Genomic DNA, 25,935 nt, shown 5'->3' with positions numbered 1-25,935 from the left:
AGTGGATTTGCAGGGATTTGAACCTGTGACCATTAGGTCGAATACAGGGTCCTGAAGTGGACGCATTAGCCCACTAAGTCACCAGGCCCGGCATGTACTTTGTATTATTCATTAAAATAATAGTTACCACCCGAGGCCTGTGAAATTAAATCTTAATTAACAGCACACATATATCTTGATACAGTGGTCTATGTATCACTGTGCGACCAAACGGGAGGTGAAGAGTGGTAAACCTTTCTCTCCAGTTCACTGTAAAGGTATCACACTGTAGCACTGGAGGGATGTATGATGATACAACGCATACCTTTACAATGCATTTTTTTACAACGCAACATCCATTACAACGCATTCCATTACAACGCATGCCATTACAACAAAAAATGTTAAACTACCTTTACAACGCATTCCATTACAACGCATAATACCTTTACAACGCATACCATTACAACGCACAACATTACATTGCATGTATGGTAAGTGTTGGATAATGTAGGGGTAAAAATTACTATTCTAACTCCAGGGGGTGCAACAGTAGGGTAAGTGCTGGATAGTGTAGGGGTAAAAATTACTATTCTAGATCCAGGGGGTGCAACAGTAGAGTAAGTGTTGGATAGTGTAAGGGTACTATGCGTTGTAATGTTATGCGTTGTAATGGTATGCGTTGTAATGACATGCGTTGTAGTGGTATGTGTTGTAGTGTCATGCGTTGTAGTGGATGTTGCGTTGTAAAAGTTTTGTTGTAATGGTAGTGAGTTGTAAAAGTTGCGTTGTAAAGGTTGTTTACCGCACTGGAGCAGCCAGCACACATGCACCAATTAAATTAAAAAGGTGTACTGGTCTTAAAATTGAAGAGCTGAGACACACTTCAAGGGCAGCAGGCAGGTATTGAGGCTGCAGAGTATGGGGGAGATCAACAATCAAGGGTGCAGAAAAGGTCAAATATATACAACCTTTACAAAAGTAGATGGGATTCCCTATATTTCAGAGCACAGCAAGAAGCCCTATAAATGCACATTGGGGCTACAAAAAGTTAAAATGTATAAGTAGATATGAATGTTGCTTGCTTTGTAGGTTTTTTGTGAAGGTGACATTTCATGCCTTCCCTTAGATACTTCCCTTTATTCACATGTACAAAAACAGTGTTTGCTGTGGCAAGTAGGAACAATTGCCAGAGATCTTAAACTGTTTTGCAGTATTTCATTTTTTTAACAAAATGACACACTGTTTCAAAGTGCTGCCGGATGGGAAAATGTAAGAGGGGTTTCCCAATGGTCAGCTGCTATTTCACCCGCAATGAAAGCTCAGCACATATCTCTCACCTAGCAGAGCAGACACAAATTCAGAGGAGCTATGTAAGCATGGACTGTGCCCCTAGACGACATGACCGAGAGCGCTGGGTAAGCACAAACGAGACCCTTTTCAGGAAGCACACTTCCCCTTCTTGCATAATGCAACTTGGCAGTGTGGGGAAGTGGTAGAAACTTCTTTAAAATCTACGTCATCAACGTCTGAAAATAAGCAGCTGCATATTATTAATGACGTATACCATATCCAATCAAGTCAGTGGTCCTACAGAGCCCCTCGACGTTAAACAAAATAATGTGATCATGTGCCCCACCAAAAAATGCGTTAGACTAACAATCATTATAACAAATGTTAAATCATCCAAAGAAGCAAAACCGCTGCAGTTGGGGCATGATACCAACAAAAGCAACCTAAGAAAAACATATCTAGAAGAGTATATTTTTTAATTTTTGACAATAAACATAAGCATCGCATAACACTTTATGCATGCTGATCGTTTCAGTTGAAATCGGAATAGAGAATTCTAAAAAAACAAGCATTTACAATGCAACGGTTTCGCCTTTGTAAAAGTGCTAAATAGTGAAATGGTTCGGATACAGGACATAAAGAGAGTGTGCAGCCATCAACAGAAACAAGTCACATGTTAGAAGATAACACCTACAAAAAATTCACCTTGCGTAATGATTGATAGATGCCAGCACAGTGTGTTAAATAAAGCATCCTATTGTGTAACTAAACCCAACGCATTTGGTAAAAAGAAATATCCTTGAACCATACAATGGAAGGCAACCAAAACGTAAAACTAGCTGTGCTACTTAAAACATGAGGGTATGGGGATTCCCACCAATCAAATAAGTCTCACTCAGTTTAATCAATACATGGAAGCATATGTGAAATGGGAGTATAGGGCCTCCAAGCCTGTGGCAACATAAGCATGCCACATCCCACAACATCCGCCAATATCTGAATGTGAGGTCTAGGCCTGGAACAATAAATGTATGGGGGGCATTCAGACCAACAAATAGGTACAGGGGTGCTTCATTGCCTTTCTGATGAAGCCCATGGACCTGTACCAATGGCAGACCCAAATCAATTGAGAGTTGAGGGGACCTATGACAATACAAACTTTGCAGCACTTTAGTCCTGTACCAACTGCTGTGCGAGAGCATCCAGGTCCTGTCACTACATGCACTGCAACCCTTCCCTTCAAAGTTGTGCGAAAAGCACGGGCCCTGTCTAGACTGGGATAAGGGGTTTCAAATGGCCACAGACAATAGTATTAGGTACCACCTAAGGCCAGTGGTAAGGACTGCATGGGTGCTCCAGCTCACGAACCAATGATGGGTACCATTGGCCTGTTCCAACAGTGCACATAAGTACAATCTGTTCTGTGCCTGTTGAACAGTACACCCAGACCCAGGTCATTTAGGGATACTGAAGCCCCAGGACATGAGCCAAGTGACTCATGGGAAACGACCACCAGCCTACATATACGCTACCTATAAAACAAGCTGGTCTGCACACTGTGGAATTGAGAATACCCAGAACCTCAGCCAATGGGCTATCCCAAAACAAGCACTTCAAAGCACGTTCTAGTGAATATAAAGGAAGAACTGTATCTTTCTTAGCTAGCAGTATACTTACAGTAAGCGAGGTAGATTATAGTTTGGACCGTGCGCCTGTTTACGTAATATAGCACTTAGTTTCCAACCATAAGATTTCGTGCAATAACGCAGCGCATTCGGAGAGTCAGAGTCCTGATTCACTTCAATCTCATCAGTTTGATTAATGCATGTGAAAACACTAATCTTTGAAAACAAATTCTATGTAACGGCACCAGTAATGCTACTGCCAAAACTTCCAGTGTCTCCGTTTTTGTGCAGCAATTAGAACATATTGGGTGCACGAATGGCAACACTGCTCGGTTCTAAGAGCCAGCCGCTCAGCTACAAGAGGACCTGCCTGCAAAGGTCTGTCATACCACGTAACCCACCCACTTCAAGAGGACTCGCACATCCCACCAGTCTGTCACCCCCTCCTAACATAAATCCCGTAATCCATTCCCAAAGACCAGCCGCTCGCTCACCCAAGACTGGGCCCCGGCCCGCTTCATCTATTCCCAGGCAACACGGCTCGCTGACACACAAAGGAGGCACAGCAGAGCTGAGCCTGCTGCTGCAGCTGTTGTCTTTCTCAAACTCGCTCAAATCCATAATGCAGACACACAGTCAAACTCCCGCGCTCAGGACGGAGAAGGATGCAAGCACTGCGCACGCTCGAGGAAGTAGAACGCTCCTCCCCTCAGCTCGAATCTCTTTTTTTTTCTGTCATTGTGCACGGCGGACATTTTGGAACTGGAATGTTAGCGTACAACTTAATTGAAAAGGCGGGCATTGGCCAGCCCTCATATGTAGAATGTTCCCGTACGACGTCTGAAAAAAGAGCTAGAGTGCTAACGTATCTCGTAGAATATGCACGCGGTGATCGCCATTCTGCTGTACAGTCCAACTCTAAACGTCGACTTGCAATATAGTATGAATCCCACTCCTAAGTTTTAAGTTACCTAATCTTACATATAAAAGTAAGTTTCACCGTTCTCTTTAATATGTACTTTTTTAATATAACATTTTTATTGGAATTTAAACCTTTGTGACGTGAATAAAGCACTGTCCAGAAAAATAAACACAGTACAGTTTCATGTCCATGCTTTCTCTAAATACTTTCTTGGTTACAAGGCAAAAAACAAGAAACAACGGCACAAAAGGGGGGCAGAGGCTTACCTCATGGCCTCGGTAGACGCTGCTCGGAAAGCACAGCGTCCTGTAGGGATTCGGGGGCGTGCTCTCCCCTTCCCATTGGCTGGAAGGTAAAATTCCAGCCAATGGGAAGAGGGGAGGGCGGGACTTAAAAAAAGACCCAGAAACGCCCCCGAATCGCGTCAAGGCGGGCCCTGAACTGAGTGACGCTCCTCTCCTCCAATGGCTGGCCAGCATTTACGAGGCCAGCCAATGCAGGACAGGGGCGTCTTCAGGCGCCCATACTACAGACAAAAGATTTCGGCTCCGCCCACTGCTTACGCAGTGCGACGGTAGCCGAAACCTAAAAAAAAGAAAGAATAAAAACTATACAGCAAGATGCTTTCTTCCCTTACAAAAATGTCACAGTATGCATAAATAAAAATATATTGTGACCAAAATATTTTGGAATTTTGTTTTTCTACTATTTTTTTTACATTAGCATTCTTAACATTTAATCATTACACTGGCCTTCATCTACCTAAGAAGGATATCTAGGCAAGCTGAGTGTCAAACGAATATCGGTTTTCAGACACGAATTAAGCAACTGAGGAAGCTTCTGCTCTTCTTGCCACAAACTAGCAACCTTGCACGGCCTGCCCCCCACAGTTGTTGACTTCCAATGTAAATCTACTTCAGTTAAAACATGCTTTGGCAAAGCCAATATGTCAACATCTTTTAGATTTGTCAATGCTTGTTTTTTGTCATTTTTTTTTCTTCAAAACGACATTGTTGGGGAAGCTGCTGGACCCCTCATCAGCATAAAACAAGTATTGGCAAAGCCAACAGGTTTAGCCTATGCGAAAACTATTGGCTTTCCCCCTGTCTTTTAGCCATGTTGTAAAGCAACGTGGACTGGTGTGGCGTAGAGTGGAGTGGCATAGAGTGGCATGGAGTAGTGTTGCTTGGAGTAGTGTTGCTTGGAGTAGTGTCTAGTGGCTTGGAGGGGCGTTGAATAGAGAGAATTGGCGCAGAATAGATTAGTGCAGAGTGGAGTGGCATAGAGTAGAGTTGCTTGGAGTAGTGTCCATTGGTTTGGAGGGGCATTGAATAGAGTGAAGTGGCGTAGAATAGATTAGTGTAGAGTGGAGGGGCACAGAGTGGAGTAGACTGGTGTACAGTACAGTGGTACAGAGTAGAGTGGTACAGAGTAGAGTTTAGTGGTGAAGAGTGAATTGGCACAGAGTAGAGATGAGTTTAGTGGAGTAGAAGAGTGGCGTGAAGTGCTTCAGAGTGAAGTGGGATGGTGTAGAGTGTTGTGCAATGGAGTGGAGAAGAGTGGCATAAAAAGGCGTGGCGTAGAGAAAATTGGCAGAGAGTGAAGCAGGGTATAGTGAAGTGGCACAGAGTAGAGTGGCACTGTTTAGAGTGGATTGGTGTAGAGTACTATTGTGTTGAGTGGAGTGGCATACAGTGAAGTGGCACAGAGTAGAATGGAGAGGCATACAGGGGTCTGACATAGATTGCAGCGGGGTAGAGTGGTGCAGAGTAGACTGCAGTGGTGTAGAGTAGTGCAGAGTAGAGTGGAGTGGCAGAGTATAGTGGCGTTAAGTGTAGTGGCATAGAGTGCAGTTGCATAGAGTAGAGTGTTGCAAAGTAGAACAGAGTGGCATAGAGTGCAGTAGCTTAGAATATATGACAGTGGCAGAGTGTAGTGGTGTAGAGTACAGTAGAATACAGTGCAATTGAGTAGAGTGGTGCAGAGTCAAGAACAGTGACAGAGTGCAATGGTACATATTAGAGTACTGGGGCTGAGATTAATAAGAGTGCTGTAGAGTAGATTAGAGTGCTATAGAGTGCAGTGGCTTGGAGGATATTGTAGTGGTGTAGAGTGCAGAGGCACAGAGTTCAGTGAAGCAGAGTAGCGTGACGTAAAGTGCAGTTCCATAAAGTGCAGTGACATAAAGTAGAGTGGTGCAAAGTAATGTGTAGTAGAGTGCAGCGGCATAAAGTGCAGTGATGCAGAGTAGAATGGCGTAGAGTACAGTAGCAAAAAGTGAAGTGGCATAGAGTCATGCAAAGTACGTTATAGCTGCGCAGAGAGCAGTGGCATAAAGTGCAGTAGCGAAGAGTGGAGCAGTGTGTAGTGGCAGAGGAAAGTCGTGCAGAGTAGAGTAATGCAGAGTGCAGGGGCAGGAGGGCGGGTGCATAGAGTGCAGGGTGGGAGAGAAAATAAGCAACATGGAAGGGGGACGGTTGTGAGGGAATGGAAGCTACATGGACGAGGACATGGGAGACTGACTAAAACCACAAGCATTCGTTTGGAGTGTTTGAACACAAAGACAAAAGTAGTTCCAAGTAAGGGAGCAGAGGATGGACACAAGTATTTGGTACATGCTCTAAGGGAAGGGCCAAACACAAGAAGAGGACTTGGGGGAATGGGCTAATTCACTGTGCAGTGCTGTATGCTGTAGTGGGCAGAAGAAAAAGGTGAATGGCACAGCAACAGACTAATTGATGATGCAGGCGGACTGAAAGCCCCTATACATGCACTATAAAGTAGTACTATAAAATAAATGTGCTACATTATACCACATAATTACTTCGATATAATGCGTGTGGCACAGTGCTGTGTCAGATCATGTTCCTGTGTCGCTGCTAGGCACAGGGCATCATTCAACAGCTATTGTGGTGGAGGTCAAGACGAATGCACCTGGGGTACAGGACCCATCTTGTCAGGGCACGCTGGAACACAATAAATCTGTCGGAATCAAACGACTGGGAAAATGGCCAAAAAGTGCACTTTAGAAAAACTAACAAGTGCAAGGGTCCTTTCTCTGATACTCCCCATTCATGAAAATGAGACTCGAAGAAGACTTCCTAAAGATCTGAAGGGTCAAAGTGCTTCCTTTATTAAAATCCTATAGCCTACCTGGGGTTTTATGCTTTTTTTAATCACCTTTTCACCAGTTTTTTCCCTTTCAATGTGTGACACTGTTTCAGTGCCGCAAAGCGATCTGACTGTTTGTACCAAAAATATAACAGCAAACTTCTGACTCAGGTCAAGTGGGGCCTGTCTAGAGGAACCATGTAAGCAAGGTTGGAGGTTTCTGATCGTTCCAGCGTCTGCTCCAGCTATAAACAATATTTAGGACTTGTCTCAAACATGAGCAAAATTTCATAGGAGCATATATACATTCGGTGGTTATTATAAAAATCTCATCGGATTTAATATTCAGGCAGTTGTGGAATCCAGTTCTATCAACATCTATCACTAAAGCAGGGCAGTCTCAACACTTAAATGACAGTCCAGTGCCAAGTGAATAGCAAAAAGAACAAATGATTTTCAACGTGTGCTCTCAAACAAAGACCATCAGAATGTTTCGAATAAAGTCGGCACAGAGGGGCATATTATCAAGGGATTTATCTCCGCTTTTTTTACTTTAAACGCCAAGAAAGCGGAGATAAAATTATCTCCCTATCAGCAACATGGTGATAACAAGCAAATTCGCATGTTAGCACCCTTTTTCTCTACGCTTCCCCTTGCATCTCTAATGAGATGCAAAGGGGGCGTTCCAGAGAAAAATAATAGGAGAAATGTTGTTAAGCGACATTTCTCCTATTATCAAGGATTTCGCTAACCCTGTTAGTGATAAAAAAAAGCAGCGCTAACCCTTTTTTTTTTTACACCTGGTATTTTCCTGACTTAGCCATGATATCCTATGGAAGGTGGATATCATGGCTAAGTTTGTGAGCCCCTATCATCAAGCGAACGCCAAACTTCGAGAGATTATCATTGGTTTTCCAGCGATAATCTCTCATTTGGCAGTTAGCGCGAGGATTTTGATCAATTCTGAGATAAACCTTGCTAATAGCAAGTAATCTCTGCGATAATTTCCGGCGATGCTTAGCGTTAAAAAATTCGTTGCAAAGCCTCGTTAGCGATAAATATCGCTAATCGTTGGTAATATGCCCCAGAGTTTCTTATGTGTGTGGCAATTTGAAAGCATTTGTTTAATATACGCATTATCCCAGAAACTTCGAAGACCTGTCCGGTCGTACACTAGTTTTCTTGTTAATATTACCATTAATATATTTCTTTATGCTCTGTTGCTCCTTCAGGAAAAAAAAATCTAAATTTCACACAATAGGGCCTCAAAGTCCAGCCTCATCTTATAATGACTCATTGCTTTGGGATTACCCTTGCAAATACCAAGTCTCTATAGATGAACTTTGTATTCTCAAAACATGTTTTTTTAAAGACACCAACATTTTACTGGCAGCAAAGTGCAGATTTGCCTTTTGACCCCAACTCTTTTTATTGCCTTTTGCTGAAACACACAGACTTAACCAAAATCGACACGAGGACCTAGATGGGTAGTTATAAAAAAAGTTTATAGGGCAGCATGTGATGCTCGTTAGTGCCAAGGAACAGCCACTCAGACTTCCAAGCCATTTAAGTAAACATTAGTAGTTACTATTAGTTAACAACAACTAAACTGCAAAATACAGTTGCGTTACATTTCTTTCATCAGAACCTCTGGTGGCTGACAGCGGGCAAGATACCACAGCTCTTGGTATTTTACACAAATTCTTGCTTGATACATTTTTTGCATGGGCCTAATGTATTGCATAATATTTGTAGGTATGCCATTGGCCAAGACCTTTTTATTTTACTAAACATACATATATTTATCACATGGGATTTTGCAATCCCTGTATAAACACCCATCTCTATTTTCTGTATAATCAGCAACTTGTGACACACCAAGTCGCTGATTATAAGGAAAAGATGTCAGAAATCAACTGCTATAAGTTATTACAGTCGAGTTCTAATGTGATAATGCCTGCTGCCACCGCCAGCCATCGAGGTTCAAGGCAGGTCAGGTCAAAGAGCATAATTAAAACAAAAATGAAGTGTTGCTTTTCTTTCTTCTGCTCAATGTTTCTAGCTTACAGTGAAAAGCAGAAAGAATATGCTTATTTTTGCACTCCTTAGATAATTATAGAAAAGTGAGATTCTTTCTGCATGTAAATGTGCATTCAGAGATTTTTATTTTTTTTCATGACTTGTATTTGAACGGTTTCTAATATCTTTTTTCAAGAAATATTTAACAGGTATTTAACCCCTTCCACGCTGATGACGAGCTGGGCTCGTCATGAGGTAGCCTCCTCGCACGCTGATGACGAGCCCAGCTCGTCACGTAAAGTGCGCTTTTAAAAATCTCAGCGTACAAGCGGAATTCCGCCCGCACGCATGCGGTTAATGCGTTTAATTGTGCACTAGAGGTTTCTATTATTATTGTTCATATTTGCAAACATGCTCTCTGTTTCATTTGAAAGACCTATGCACCAAGTTTTTAAGTGTTTTTTAGGGAAAGGTGATAGCGTAACCATGTATTATTATTATATTTGATAAAGAACCCCCCTGGCATACATGATAAGGGAATATAAAGTCAACTCGGGGTTCCATCACCTTCTAAAGGAACTTGGCCTTTGGCTTCATTCCTCTATATGTTTATGAAACTCCTCAGTGACTTGCAATATCCTTATAATGTACAGTAGAGGGTACTTTATCCCATACATTACTTTGAAATTTTTAGACATGTTAATACTTTGTGTTGGACCTTCCACTGTGTGCAAACACATATTGCTACATTTTTAGTAACTTTTGATCATTTGAACTGGAAACATTTTTTGGGTTAAAATCTGCAGATCTTACAGCAGATGATGAATTACGAGGCAATTGCAGCAAATCCAAAGCAGCATCCACGGAATCGCATAATTCCAGTGGCAATGATATAAACACATAATATACACACACATACGCACACACCCACACTATTCACACTTATCAGTTATAGGTGGTCCCACTAGTTTAATCCGTGGCTCTACTTTGAAATCACTAAATGAGATGCCACTGGCAGGGTGCTTTATGCTGTGTGAGGGTTTCTGTATAGTTTGGGCTCATAGGTGAGTTTGGTCTTGCAAATGTTACTGATGTATATGTGGAGAGTAGCTCAATATAGGTGTCTGCCTTCAAAACCCGTATATTTAGTCAGTTTGATTACATAAATGCGGAGTAGTGAAACCAAAAAAGGCTTGGGTCTTGTCACTACCTGATCTACTTAGAAAAATTAGGAGGCCCCCTATCTAGGTTTGTCTGGGACCAGGAGGAAAGAAAATGAAACTCATGTGGTGTCCCACACTATCAGTCCAAGTACTAGGCTTAGGGACTTATATATGAAGATTTTTTTGTGAATCTTATCACAAACAATTTAACTGTCTGATAATACTTAAGTATGAAAAAGGTAAGAGATACTAGTTTACGCGGTACAACAAAATCATAAGCTCACACACTTTGTTAGGCTATCATTCTACAGTTCAAACAGAAAAAGATTAACGAGGCTCTTTTCAGGAGGTTTTTGTGAACAAATTGTATACAAATTTTATTTTAATTACATAGTTTGATTTATCAATGCGTTAAAAACATAGATGAATACACATCTCAATATATTTGACAGTTTGTGCAAAAAATGATTAAAACATAAAACATAATACTAAAACAAGAATCAGAAAATTGTGGACGCGGCGTTTCGGCTTTCTTTCATAAAAACACCTTCTTCAGGACAGATTCTAGGTTTAAAAAACACACAATTACCAAACATTGTTTGTCACATTATCATCTTTGTTTACATATTATCACTACTTCCCTCATGTAAATGAAACTATTAGATTCACATGCCATCTATCTTTTTAGCTGTACAAACAGTAGATATAGTTATACATTTATAGTCTGTTACCTCTCCCTTTGTCCTCTATTCTTTTGTAACTATATGGACTAACCCCGATATATTCGTGTCATTTTGCTGACTCCAAGGTGTCACTCACCTCCGGGTAAAAATGATTTCATATGATGAACTCAATGGTAAATTGAAGTTCGTGCTGCCTCAGGATCCCTTTAGGTGTATGGGTCTGTTGGCTATCAGTGCTTCTTTTGCAGATAATAGCAACTGACTGTAACTTGAGAGGGAAATAGACAATATGTTATCCGCCCCATTCCTATATGATCTTTCTGTCAGTGAAATAAAATAAAACCTGTATTACCTTAGATAATAATAAGTGCGACGATACACACTGTCCAGGGGAGCCACCGATTTGAATGGGAGTACTTCTTAGTAATATTTCTGTAGGTCAAATGATGGTAAGCGTGATTAGGTCGTCTTTTCTACATTGCTATCTCTGTGTGTTCCCAGCAAGTGAGTGGCACCCGCAAAGCGGGTGCCGCGAAAGGTTATAGTCGCGGTAGGCAAGTGGGCGTGGCCGCTGCGGCAAGAGGCTGCAGCTGTTTCCAATGCCTCGCAGTCCCGCAGCGGTACAGGAGCAATCAGCGGCACTCCGGTGGAGCGGGTGCGGCGCTTGTGGGCGTCCGTTAGCAGCCCCAGCAACAGTGACAACAGGACTCCAAGTCCTCCGCAGGTCCCAGCACTAAGTTTCCCAGCAAGTGAGTGGCACCCGCGAAGCGGGTGCCGCGAAAGGTTATAGTCGCGGTAGGCAAGTGGGCGTGGCCGCTGCGGCAAGAGGCTGCAGCTGTTTCCAATGCCTCGCAGTCCCGCAGCGGTACAGGAGCAATCAGCGGCACTCCGGTGGAGCGGGTGCGGCGCTTGTGGGCGTCCGTTAGCAGCCCCAGCAACAGTGACAACAGGACTCCAAGTCCTCCGCAGGTCCCAGCACTAAGTTTCCCAGCAAGTGAGTGGCACCCGCGAAGCGGGTGCCGCGAAAGGTTATAGTCGCGGTAGGCAAGTGGGCGTGGCCGCTGCGGCAAGAGGCTGCAGCTGTTTCCAATGCCTCGCAGTCCCGCAGCGGTACAGGAGCAATCAGCGGCACTCCGGTGGGGCGGGTGCGGCGCTTGTGGGCGTCCGTTAGCAGCCCCAGCAACAGTGACAACAGGACTCCAAGTCCTCCGCAGGTCCCAGCACTAAGTTTCCCAGCAAGTGAGTGGCACCCGCGAAAGGTTATAGTCGCGGTAGGCAAGTGGGCGTGGCCGCTGCGGGAAGAGGCTGCAGCTGTTTCCAATGCCTCGCAGTCCCGCAGCGATAGAGGAGCAATCAGCGGCACTCCGGTGGAGCGGGTGCGGCGCTTGTGGGCGTCCGTTAGCAGCCCCAGCAACAGTGACAACAGGACTCCAAGTCCTCCGCAGGTCCCAGCAGTAAGTTTCCCAGCAAGTGAGTGGCACCCGCGAAGCGGGTGCCGCGAAAGGTTATAGTCGCGGTAGGCAAGTGGGCGTGGCCGCTGCGGGAAGAGGCTGCAGCTGTTTCCAATGCCTCGCAGTCCCGCAGCGGTACAGGAGCAATCAGCGGCACTCCGGTGGAGCGGGTGCGGCGCTTGTGGGCGTCCGTTAGCAGCCCCAGCAACAGTGACAACAGGACTCCAAGTCCTCCGCAGGTCCCAGCACTAAGTTTCCCAGCAAGTGAGTGGCACCCGCGAAGCGGGTGCCGTGAAAGGTTATAGTCGCGGTAGGCAAGTGGGCGTGGCCGCTGCGGGAAGAGGCTGCAGCTGTTTCCAATGCCTCGCAGTCCCGCAGCGATAGAGGAGCAATCAGCGGCACTCCGGTGGAGCGGGTGCGGCGCTTGTGGGCGTCCGTTAGCAGCCCCAGCAACAGTGACAACAGGACTCCAAGTCCTCCGCAGGTCCCAGCAGTAAGTTTCCCAGCAAGTGAGTGAATCTTTTTCGGTTTGAACTGTAGAATGATAGCCTAACAAAGTGTGTGAGCTTATGATTTGGTTGTATCGCGTAAACTAGTATCTCTTACCCCTCGCCTTTTTCATACTTAAAAGTATTATCAGACAGTTAAATTGTTTGTAATAAGATTCACAAAAATTTTTCATATATAAGTCCCTAAGCCTAGTACTTGGACTGATAGTGTGGGACACCACGTGAGTTTCACTACCTGGTCTAGACCACTCTAACTTATTAAACAAGAAAAATGGCCACATAGGTTCTTTTAATAGTCTAGCACCACACCTAGCCAAAAAATCCTAAGTGGGCAAACTTTTTCATTTAATAATTTTTACTTTTTAGGTCGAGCTGGTGTAAGCAGTGCGAAGCACTGCGTCCAGCGAAGGATCTTTTGTCATCCACTTCCTGGGAATGTGAGACAGGAGATGGGCATGCGCAGGCGATTTCCCCACGTGAGCGCGCACTTTCACCCACACGCCGTGCACATCTCCTGTCCTACATTGCCAGGAAGTGGATAACACAGACAGACAGACAGACACACACACCCCCACCCCACTCACCGGGCACACACAAGGCTTACATACACACACAAACACGCGCACGCGCACACACACACAGACACATCCCCCTCCCTCCCCATCCCACTCACCGGGCACAGCTGTGGTCTGTAGGCCTTCAATCCCTCCGTGCTAGATGGCTGCCGTTAGCCCTGCACTCACCAATAGCTCAAGGCGTGGCAGCGGGGTCAAGGGTCGCCTCCACTCCTGTCATCTTCTGCCTGATCTCCTCTGCCCGTGCCACCGCTTCAGTCTCTCTGGGTCTGCTGCTTCAACTCGGCACTCAGTAAGTCTCCCACGTCTGCTACACCTCTCGGCAGAAGCGAGGCCACGCTCATCGGAATTCACATCAGCGGCTCTACAGGCCCCGCCCCTCGTGTTCTTTGGTCTCAGCGCTGGCCAACGGGGAGTCCTCCTCCGCTCATTCTCCACTCAGCACCAGTAGGGAGTCACTTCTACACGGCAATCTTGGTTGGCCACTCCCTCTTCTCCCAATACATTTTTACAGCTTCCTGAGTTTCCGCTCGTGTTGCTGTTTAAATTGTGTTTATATACTTATGGACACCGCAGGGCTTTTATTTTAACATTGCGGCCGCTTCATGGACGCTGGGCTTTAGATCATTGTCTTCTTTCCTCACAGGCGCTGCAGAGAGACACATGGCTGCTTCGTGCAATAAGCCAGTTCAGCATGTCAGGGGTCCGTGAGTGGAGCAGGATACGGAGGTAAGTGCGTGCGGTAAGACTGCAGCCCTGCCAAGGGTCACTCAGGGGTTAAACTAATGGACATTTGGTATTGTTATCCCATTCCCTCAAAATATTTTCTCATGCAATTCACAGCGCCAGTACTTTCTTTAATTAGTGTGCTGGTAATGCGCTTTGCACAGACACTAACAGTGTGTGTTCTTCTGCGGCTCTGTAAGCATACCCAGGACTGACGAGAGGGCATGGGTTATGATCAACCGTTTAGAAGTCAGACTCCTGTGGCTCGCAGCATTTGACCCTGTTTTACTTTAATACTTATGGCAGTCTTGGCTGCTTTTTTTTTCTTTTTTTGTGTGTGTGTGGTTAGAAGTGGTGCTCTTGGTGCAGGGCAGATTGTGTCTTAGGGAGATCTCGCCACGAAGCTCTGCCCCCCCCTCCCCCTTCACACAGTGACATTTTATATACAGGTTGGCAGGTCTAAGATCTGTATGAAATGTGCCATTAGTAGGAGATGAGGCAAACAGTGCGCTTGTGTTTCCTAGAACTCGCAGGTATTCAGAGGGTAGGAGGCTTCTGAGTTTCTAAAAGCACTTTGCACTTCAGGAGGTCTAGCCCACACAAGACCAGTCATCCCCCTTGAAAATCATCCTTCATGTACTGAATCGCGACTCTCCAGCTCAGGCGTGTGTGCTCTCTAGGGCCCAAGCATGATTAATTGTTGGCAAACTGGCCTGACCCTACCTAGGTTAGTGACCTCTCTGTGACAAAGAGCCATGCCTTGTGGACTACCAGATCCTGTACACCTGTGCTTGCATACACTCAGTTCATAGTGGGCACTTCACACACACACTGTACACACTGCACCCTCACACACACTGCACCCACACACACCCACACACACTGCACCCTCACACACACTCCCCCACACTGCACCCTCACACACACTGCACCCACACACACACTGCACCCACACACACACTGCACCCACACACACACTGCACCCACACACACACTGCACCCACACACACACTGCACCCACACACACTGCACCCACACACACTGCACCCACACACACTGCACCCTCAAACACACTCCCCCACACTGTACCCTCACACACGCTGCACCCTCACACACACTGCACCCACACACACCCACACACACTGCACCCTCACACACACTCCCCCACACTGCACCCTCACACACACTGCACCCACACACACACTGCACCCACACACACACTGCACCCTCGCACACACTGCACCCTCGCACACACTGCACCCTCGCACACACTGCACCCTCGCACACACTGCACCCTCGCACACACTGCACCCTCACACACTGCACACACCGCACCATCACACACACTGCACCCTCACACACACTGCACCCTCACACACACTGCACATACTGCACCCTCATCACACTGCACACACTGCACCGTCACACTCTGCGCACCGTCACACTCTGCGCACCGTCACACTCTGCGCACCGTCACACTCTGCGCACCGTCACACGCTACATAATTACACTGCACTCAATGCAACATACACTCCAAATACCACTCAGTGCCACATAATTACATGCCACATAATTGCACTGCACTCAATGCAACATACACTCCAAGTACCACTCAGTGTCACATAATTACACGCCACATAATTACACTGCACCCAATGCAACATACACTCCAAATACCCCTCAGTGCCACATAATTACATGCCACATAATTACACTGCACTCAATGGAACATACACTTCAAATACCACTCAGTGCCACATAATTACACGCTACATTATTACACTGCACTCAATGCAACATACACTACAAATACCACTCAGTGCCACATAATTACACGCCACATAATTACACTGCACTCAATGCAGCATACACTCAGTGCCACAAAATGATATGCTACATAATTACACTGCACTCAATGCAACATACACTCCAAACAATACCACTCAGTGCCATATGATTATATGCTACATAATTACACACCTCATGCTTACACTTTACTCAATGCAACATAGATACACTTTATCTATCTGTCTATCTATCGCCCTCACTCTGTCTATCTATCGCACTCACTCTATCTATCGCCATCACTCTATCTATCGATCGCCCTCACTCTATCGCCCTCACTCTATCTATCGCATCACCATAGCATCACTCAGCACCACCACAGCATCACTCAGGAGCATCACAACATCACTATGCACTACCACAGCATCACTGAACGCCACAGCATCACTCGTCGCCACCACAGCATCAATCTGTGCAACCATTCAACAACAACTAGTTCAAATATGTTCTCTCAATGTTTCAAGCTTTATTACAAATGTCACAAAAAGATGTTAATATTTCGCTTTGGTTCTTGGATTTCCGTCACAATAAAATACAATGAACATAATCTTCACAAAAGTTATTTACAAAAGCTATTGCCATTATAAATTACAATAACTTTTATTTAAGTATTAATTATTTTTAAAAAAAAAGGCATTTTTATTTGTAATATCAATACATCTAAGTCAGGTAAATACAACACATATTGCATTACAAATGCTATAGGTGTCCCATTTGCGAAAGTTAAAACTATTGTCATAGTAAATGACAAAGCTATTAATTTCGCTATTTTCAAAACCAACACATAAATAAAAAATGTGTCATTTACAATACCAATAGCTCAAATTTTCCTAATGCGAGACCTATTGCATTGCAAATGCTTGTTTTATATGTTTTTTATCAAAACATTTCGATATGTCTAAAGCAAAACACGACTGTCACAAATTTACACCATTAGTACATAAACATTCAGAGAAAAGACATAATATACAAAAACAATGTGATACATTCATATAGACACCATAAAAAAGACACCATAAAAAAAAGTGGAATGCCTTCATTTACTTCATTATGGGGCACCAGTCCTTATGTGATACATACATAGAAACAAGCGGACAATAAATCAATTGCAAGGGCCTGCTTGTTTGCTGTGCTGGAAGCTATTCTTTACACAGGGTCGGATATAGGGGGGGGAAGAGTTGCATCCTATATTTCATTCCCTATAACACCCTCTCCCTTTGGAGGGGATGAATGTCCATAACTAGGAGACGGGTGTGCCACATTAAATTTAGAACGCGATTGAGGCACCACGACGCGAGTATCAGGCAACCCTGCCGAACTCAACAAACAACAGAGCCCATTGAAGTTCCATACACTCAGAGTACTACGTTGGAAAATTTGAAACATTGTATCGCAGCGCATGAATTGCGGAAGAGCGACCAATCTAACTACTAACTGCACTACCATGAGCACGAGAATTTCCCTGTGTGCCCGCGAAGTAGACACAGCAGTGTGTTGATAAAGAAGAAGACTACAGTGAAGGCCACTTCCAGTCCACGTCCAGAGGAGAACCCTTAAGTAATTGTGTGGTTCGAAACGCGTTGACCCTGTGCTGGAGCAAGAAATAGAGGGTGTTATAGGGAATGAAATATAGGATGCAACTCTTCCCCCTATATCCAACCCTGTGTAAAGAATAGCTTCCAGCACAGCAAACAAGCAGGCCCTTGCAATTGATTTATTGTCCGCTTGTTTCTATGTATGTATCACATAAGGACTGGTGCCCCATAATGAAGTAATTGGAGGCATTCCACTTTTTTTACGGTGTCTTTTTTATGGTGTCTATATAAATATATCACAATGATTATGTATATTATGTCTTTTCTCTGAATGTTTATATACTAATGGTGTAAATTTGTGACAGTCATGTATTGCTTTGGACATATCGAAATGTTTTGATAAAAAACATATCAAAAAAGTAAAAATGATGAAATGAAAAAGTTTGCCCGTTTAGGATTTTTTGGCTAGGTGTGGTGCTAGAATATTAAAAGAACCTATCTGGCCATTTTTCTTCTTTAATAAATAAATGCTGAATAAGCAGACCTTAAGTATATGGTCGATAGCATCTGAAAATGGATGGCAAAAACACAGACCAACACATAAGACTACTAAAATCTAATCTTACAAAAATATCTTCCTACAGAAATATTGGCCTGCAGCTGAAGCGTATATTAAATACTTGCACCCAAATACAAGACTAGAAGTACAAGAATAGCAAGGCAGACAGGCAAAGCCAATAGTTATGGCTTTCATTCTTGTGGTGACTTGACCACCATCCCAGGGCACTAGGACCCTGTGGGCCACGGGGCAGCGTCCAGGTCACTGGACACGACTTCCTGTGGGCAGACAGGAAGGGGACACTCAACATCAGGACGAGGAAGAGGACGGACGCAAGAGGCACCCAGAGCACACATAGAAATAAAGAGATGTGAACCGGTACCTGGCTCCTGTGTATTCATTGCCGAGCTAAGGCACCAATATACGATAACTGGCGACGAGGCGGTTTGGAAATCCACGCGTGTGCGTCCCTCGCACGAAAAGGGGAACACAGGAATACAGGAGCCCACCCTGCATCGCTGTCTGGGGAAGAGGAACTCATCGCTGAAGCGGGAGCCCACCCCGACTGAAAAGGACTGCGGGAAAGACTGCCGGCTGGGACCCCCGTCTGATCGGGTAAGCGCTGCAGGAAAGAGCGCGAAGAAAAGAAAATAGGCGCGAGCTCTCGCGAGAGTCTCGGCGGCCATCTTGGGGTCAGGCGGTCTGGGCCAATAGAAACGCTGCACGGCTGAGCGGCCATTTTGAAGCCAGGCAACGTTGCAGCAAGCGCGAAAGATCGCGAGACTTGGCGGCCATCTTGAAATCAGGCGCCCGGGCCAATGGGAAGGCCAGAATAACGGGCGGCCATTTTGGAAACAGGCAAAACGCCGGAAAAAAGAGGAAAAGGAGTAGAAAAAGCTCCAAATTGAGTGACAAAGCAGTCACAGAAGATAGGAAAAGAGACATAAGGCCTACAGAATAAGAAAAAGAAAATAAAATACAATAGAGAAGGAGCAATTACAAGAGGAAGCCAAAGGCTGCCAGGTGTAAGGGAAAAGACAAAACGAAAAAATATATAATAAAGGAATAACAGTACAAAGGCAACAAAAGGGCCAAAGAAAGAGAAAATGCCAGAAACAAAGCACAGTGCGCAGTATCGCACACCACTACCGTTCAGTGTGTCAGAACCACAAGTGGGAATTCGATGGGAGAAGTGGATTGTGAAGTTTGAGCGCTATGTGGAGGCGACTGATGTGGTAGACGGAAAGAAACTAGGACTATTCCTGAACCTTGCAGGGGATGAAGTGGAGGACCTCCTCATCACACTGCCCCCGAGCGAAATAAAAACATATGACAAGCTGATCAAATGCTTGACGACAAAGTTCGATCCCCAAAGGAATGTCGATTTTGAGAGGTACAATTTCAACATGGCGTTTCAACAGCAGGACGAGTCAATGGATGATTTCGCAACAAGGCTGAGAAAACTAGTGGCTCATTGCGAATTTGAGAACTTTGACAATGAACAGGCCCTTCGCCTAAGATTGATAGAAGGCTGTCGCGACACAGAATTTCGCACAAGACTACTTAAAGAACCGACGAGTGTAGAAAAGATTCTAGATTTGGCAAGAGCGGAGGCTAGGGCAATGGTGCAAGCCAGGCAGATGGACCGAAAGGGAGAACATCTACACCGGATGACAGACACCCGCAAGACGGGCAACTGGAAGAAAGGATCAAAGGAACAAGGAGCAAGGAAAGAGGGCTCGAAAGAAGGCTCTCAATGCTACAGGTGCGGTTTGGACTTTCCACACCGAGGAGCATGCCCGGCATTTGGTCAGACATGCAGAAAATGCAACAAACCCGGCCATTTTGCCACCATGTGTCAAGGGGCACATTTCAGAAATGAAATAGGAAAACAAAGAGTGACAACAACCAAACATGTACGTCACATGGAAGCGACCGAAAGGAGCTCGTCGGCGGGGTCGGAAGACGAAGATGAGGAACAAAGAACGGCGGGAAAGGTAGAACGCCTTTACCTCATGTCCACAGAGGAAGGGCAGGAGGAGGAGCACATCCGATTAGTGGACAGGAAGTCTATAAAAAAGACGGATTGGGTGACCATCGACGTAGGGCCCCATCAAACAGAATTTGTGCTAGATAGCGGGGCCACATGTAACATCATGTGTGCCACAGAGTATGATAAGATGAAGAAAAAACCTCCACTTAGACCGTCAAATGTCAAAGTATTCACATGGGGTGCACAGAATCCGGTAACGAACATGGGAAAATTCACGGACACCATGACGCACAAGGGCAAGACCGTCACGGAAGACATACACGTGCTACGAGGAGACATTCCTGCACCATGCCTACTGAGCAATGTAACGGCCAAGATAATGGGCCTACTAAAAATGATGTACCACATGTCAGACAGAGAAAACATCCTACAAGAGTACCCGTCACTAACGAAAGGCCTTGGAAAGCTAAAGGGAAGACAAATAACTTTACACATAAATGAATCAGTCAGGCCTATGGCCCAGCATCATAGAAGGGTGCCCATTCATCTACAACCTCAGGTAGAGGAAGAAATAAAGGCGCTACTGGAACAGGACATCATCGAGCCAGCAGAGGGGCCAACGCCATGGGTATCCCCAATAGTGGCGGTGCCTAAAAAGGACGCTGCGCAGATAAGAATATGTGTGGACATGAGAATACCCAACACAGCCATAGAACGAGAACGACACCCAGGGCCGCACCTAGATGACATGATAAGTCGCCTGACCGGAATGAGGAAATTCTCCAAGCTCGACCTATGCAAGGGGTACCACCAGCTGGAGCTGGACCAACAGTCCAGATACATCACAACCTTCTCCACGCACCTCGGATTATTTCGCTACAAGAGGCTAAGCTTCGGAATATCGTCAGCAGCAGAGATCTTCCAGGAAACAATAAGGCAAATAATAAGACCGATCAAAAACAGTCTGAACTATAGTGATGATATCCTGGTGTTTGGCAGATGTGATGACGAACATGATAAGGCGTTGAGAGAGGTGTGCTCACAGCTAGTAGAGGTGGGCCTGACCGTAAACGAAAAAAAATGCGAGCTAGGCAGGGAAGAACTAGTATTCTTCGGACACGTCTTCTCAAAGAAAGGAATGAGACCAGATCGGGGCAAAATAGACACCCTTGAAAAGGCAAAAGAACCAAAAGATGTCGCTGACGTGCGCTCATTCCTCGGTCTTGCCAGCTACTGCGCGAGATACATAAAAGACTTTGCGACAGTGAGTACGCCGTTGAGAGAACTGACGAAGCAGGGCCAAGCTTTTGACTGGACAACAGAGTGTCAAAGGGCGTTCGAAGAAATAAGGGCATCAGTAACGGCAGTGGACCACCTAGCGTACTTTGACCCGAGACTTTGCACCGAACTGACAGTGGATGCCAGCCCGGTAGGCCTTGGGGCGATACTAGCACAACACAAGCCAGGAAAAGACTCGCCGCGACAGATAGTGGCGTATGGAAGCAAGAGCTTGTCAGACATAGAAAGGGCATACTCTCAACCAGAAAAGGAGAGCTTGGCGGTTGTATGGGCATGTGAGCACTATCACATGTTCATATACGGAAAACCGTTCACGATCGTAACAGATCATCAAGCGCTAGTGACAATCTATGGAAACCCAAAGGCAAAGATACCACCAAGAATTGAACGATGGGGAATAAGGTTGATGGACTACAACTTCACGATTGTCCATAAACCAGGGAAGGATCAAAATCCAGCGGACTACATGTCACGGCATCCGCTTCCCTATCAAAAAGGGGGCACCACGATGGCAGAGGAATATCTGAACTTCATCGTGAGACAGAGCACTCCGGTATCGATAACAAATGAAGAACTAGAGCGAGAAACAAAAGGAGACCCGACACTGCAAGCCGTTGGAGTGGTGGTACGGCAGCAGAGGTGGAGACACATCAACAGCAACACCATCACAGAGAAAGGAGTCAATAAAGAGGAAATGCTGGCTTTCAAAAAGATAAGCGAAGAACTGTCGGAAACAGAGAAAGGAATATTAATGAGGGGCTCCAGAATTGTAATACCAAGTCGGCTCAGGAAGAGAACAGATGAACTAGCACATGAGTCGCATCGAGGCATTGTGGCGACAAAGAAGATGCTGAGAGAAAAAGTCTGGTTCCCGGGTTTGGACAACATGGTAGAGGAAGAGATAGCACACTGCCACACCTGTCAAGTAACAGGACCTCCTGCCAAACAGACACCACTAAAGATGTCGGAACTGCCACCGGCAGTATGGACAGAGCTGGCAACAGACTTCTATGGGCCACTAGAGAATGGAAAATACCTACTAGTGGTCATTGACGAATTCTCGAGGTTTCCAATAGTAAGAGAAGTATCGTCGACGTCGGCAAGTGCTACGCTACCAGTGGTAGATGACATATTTGCCGCCTGGGGCTCCCCGCAAACACTGAAAACGGACAACGGTCCTCCATTCTCGGGAGAGGAATTCCGCAGATTCCTGGACTACCTGGGGATAAAACATCGGAAAATAACTCCCCTGTGGCCACAGGCCAATGGAATGGCAGAACGATTCATGGGGACAATAAAGAAAGCCATCATGCGGGCGAAGTTGACGCAAATATCTATTGGACAAGCGCTCTGTCAAGTACTCAGAGACTACAGGAACACCCCTCATAGCTCCACCGGCAAGTGCCCGGCAGAGCTGGTGCTGGGGAGATCGAGCAGAACAAGGTTACCTCAGATAGAGGTAACGGAAAACACGACCAGAAGTGACATTGCGGCCAGAGATCACAAAGCAAAACAAAAAATGAAAGAATATGCCGACAAAAGGAGAAATGCAACAGAACACCAGCTGGCTGAAGGGGATCTGGTGGTAGTGCGACAGAAACAACAAAGGAAGTCGGACAGTCCATTCTCAAGAGACCCGCTGGTTGTGACTGATGTGAAGGGGTCAATGGTGACTGCAGCTTCAGACAACAGGAAAATAACAAGGAACAGCTCCCACTTCAAGGAATTGAAAGTGGAGGAAGAAGAACGTGCAACAACAACTGAAGACAGTGAACAAGAACAAAGACCAAAAAGGGAGACAGTACTAACAAAAGAGGAAAACGAAGGACCAGAACAGAGCAGAGGACAAAGACCAAAAAGGGAGTGCAAGAAGACGAGAAGGCTACTGGAAGAAATGTAGAGATTTCTTTCTTTCTTTCTTTCTTTCTCTCTCTCTCTCTCTCTCTCTCTCTCCCCCTAGGCCAAGGATTTGCACATGGGACAAAGACATTCCGTTTGCAACAAAGGGGGAGATGTGGTGACTTGACCACCATCCCAGGGCACTAGGACCCTGTGGGCCACGGGGCAGCGTCCAGGTCACTGGACACGACTTCCTGTGGGCAGACAGGAAGGGGACACTCAACATCAGGACGAGGAAGAGGACGGACGCAAGAGGCACCCAGAGCACACATAGAAATAAAGAGATGTGAACCGGTACCTGGCTCCTGTGTATTCATTGCCGAGCTAAGGCACCAATATACGACAATTCTCAGTCACGAATAAAGCATTTCAAAAGGCCTCCACCAGTAAAAAAAAGAAATTATACAATGAATCCATGAGATGAACAACGTAACGTGTAAATTTCTGGGGTATAAATTAGCCTCTTATGCATGGTAATGTAAGCACTCAGTACGAAGTGGAATGATACACCAGGGTGACCAGACAATAGCATATAGCAAGAGTGGTGCGCCCCTGGGTGGGGCCAACCCCACTCTATGCAGAATTTAAAGAACTGGTAATAACAACTCTTACAGACATATATGCTGCCACGTTAGATCTATTAAAAAAAAAGAGTGAGCTATGGACACCTGACAAGATACACCTTGAGATATGTGTACCTACGAGTACCAAAATGAAAGGGGTGGAAACTAATAAGCATGGGATTGCACCGCTCATATATGACATTTTTGTTCCTCTTTTTTCGCGCGAACTTCCCCTGAGGGTGTTAGAGCGCTTGACGAGCCCCAGGTACATTAAACAAGAACACCTTCATTTCTTTTTTTGCCGACAGGGGGACATTAAGCGATGTGCCCAGAATCGTAGGATGTTAAGCCGACGCCGAGACTCTGTTCCAAAATCGACAGCTCTGGCTCTTACGCCACACCCTCTCCGTGCGCTCGCTCCATCTACAGCAGAGTGCTGGTCTCTGTTAAGTTCCCACAATACCCCGCAGTCAGGCATTTGATCAAACTTTACTCACCTGCATCTCCCAGCTCGAGGAGCGACAGAAGCAGAGCTAGCGCCGAGAAGCAGAAACCCTTCATGTCTACTGGTGACCGAACCGTGCAGCCTACTGTTAGGGACTGCTGCTGGCTGAAGTCCTGTTAAGCAAGTGATCTCGCTCCTCTCTCGAGCCCTTCTCAGCCCAAGAAAAGGAGCGACCAGCAACGAATCATGAGCTCAAAGAAAAGGAACGGTCTTCTCAACGCTGCTCCCCTCGGCGCTGCCAACTTCCTCCTCACATGACTAGCGGTGTCCTCACATGACGGCATCTAATGCTCAGCTCTCATTGGTCGGTGCAAGTTTTGCCGGAGCGGGGGGAGTTTCAGTTTTACTTTCTGCAGTGGACAGGGGCTGTCCCAACACAGACCCTCTGGTGTTAAATTACTTTTAAAATACCGTGTAGCCTTTGTGCGTCGCGTCAGGAGTGTTAGCAAGCGAACGTGGTTTCCTTCTCACAGCTAGGATTGCCACCTTTCTTCGAGACAAATACCTTGTAAACATACTAGCACATCAAACTAGCATACATCTCAACATTTTAGAACAGGAAAGTGGGAGATTTTGAAAACGAAATTGGTGAGAGGGGAGTGTATTTTACCCATTTTTTCTTTTTCGAAGATTTATATAGTGCGAACTCGACCCGGAGGTATTGAAGCGCTGGTATTGGAGCGTTTTACATGCGCACCAGTTACTTTACACAAAAACACATTGAAGCATTCTATGGAAGCAGATGGAATGTCGGGGGAGGGGGGAACTGCTACAATAGAGCCCTTTTACGCTTTAAAAAATCGTGAGTATTTTGCCTGATTGAACTTTTATTCGTGCATAGCCGTTTTGGCATGCATTATAAAGTAAAGTCCACATTTGTAAAGCGCACAATCACCCGTAAGGGTCTCTAGGCGCTGGGGGCCGTCGGGAAGATTAAGCGAGCTATTGCCCAGAGTCACATGGTGCTGTGCTAACCTGCCGCCGGAGCCGGGGATCAAACCGTGGTCCCCAGATTCCAGCGTCAGTCGTCCTGGCCGCGGAGCCACATATGATATTACATTAACTCCAGACCTATTGGGTTTGCCCATGCTTTGTGTTTTTTAACACAGTTTATAAAAAAATCAAATCTAAGTTCATAAAAGCAATCTGAACACACCCTGATTGCTAAACCAGAATTAAAAGTTTTTTGACAATAACAGAGCGAGACAGATGATACCATCGGGTCTAGCTAGCGCTATATAAAACTTTCAAATAAATAGAGAGAGAACATCTGTATGGGTGTGAGACTTACATGCCAACATTTTAGAAGATGGAAGATTTTCCCAAAAATCGAGGACGTGTATTTTTCCTATTGCTCTCTATTGAAGCAGAGTCAATAGTAAGTGCAAGACAGCTAAAATAAAGCAATTTTTTTACCTAGAAATCGTGATCATTTCGCTTGAATCGGTTCTGTTGGCATGTATGGTGTGAGAAAGTGTGGGGAAAAGAAAGACCGACATGGAGCGAGAGGGGTAGGGAATCAGAGGAGAGAACGAGCGAGTACGAGCCTAGTTGTAAAATGTCAATGACACTTTATTTAGCTTAAATGAACGAGATTACGAACATCATGGATGATTTCCACAGTTTTGCTTGTACTAAGCATTGCACCCACTTTACCAAATTCAAACATGCCAACCCTCCC

The 25,935-nt window shown here is 45.5% G+C and overlaps 1 protein-coding gene across 1 annotated transcript in view; it reads right to left on the bottom strand.

The window, feature by feature from the left end:
- LOC144781987 (thymus-specific serine protease-like) overlaps positions 1–24,759 on the bottom strand; it is a 115,614-nt gene extending 90,855 nt beyond the window's left edge. The window contains exon 1 of the mRNA XM_078661087.1: positions 24,247–24,759. Coding sequence (XP_078517213.1) covers positions 24,247–24,310 — 64 coding nt within the window. The 5' untranslated portion in view covers positions 24,311–24,759. The remainder of the gene's footprint in view (positions 1–24,246) is intronic.
- Between the last annotated feature and the right edge of the window lie 1,176 nt (positions 24,760–25,935).

Source organism: Lissotriton helveticus, chromosome 9 (genome assembly GCF_964261635.1).
Source record: "Lissotriton helveticus chromosome 9, aLisHel1.1, whole genome shotgun sequence".
NCBI classification, from domain to species: Eukaryota; Metazoa; Chordata; class Amphibia; order Caudata; family Salamandridae; genus Lissotriton; species Lissotriton helveticus.
Note: the sequence above shows the minus strand (reverse complement) of the source record. Positions and strands in the feature narration are given on the sequence as shown.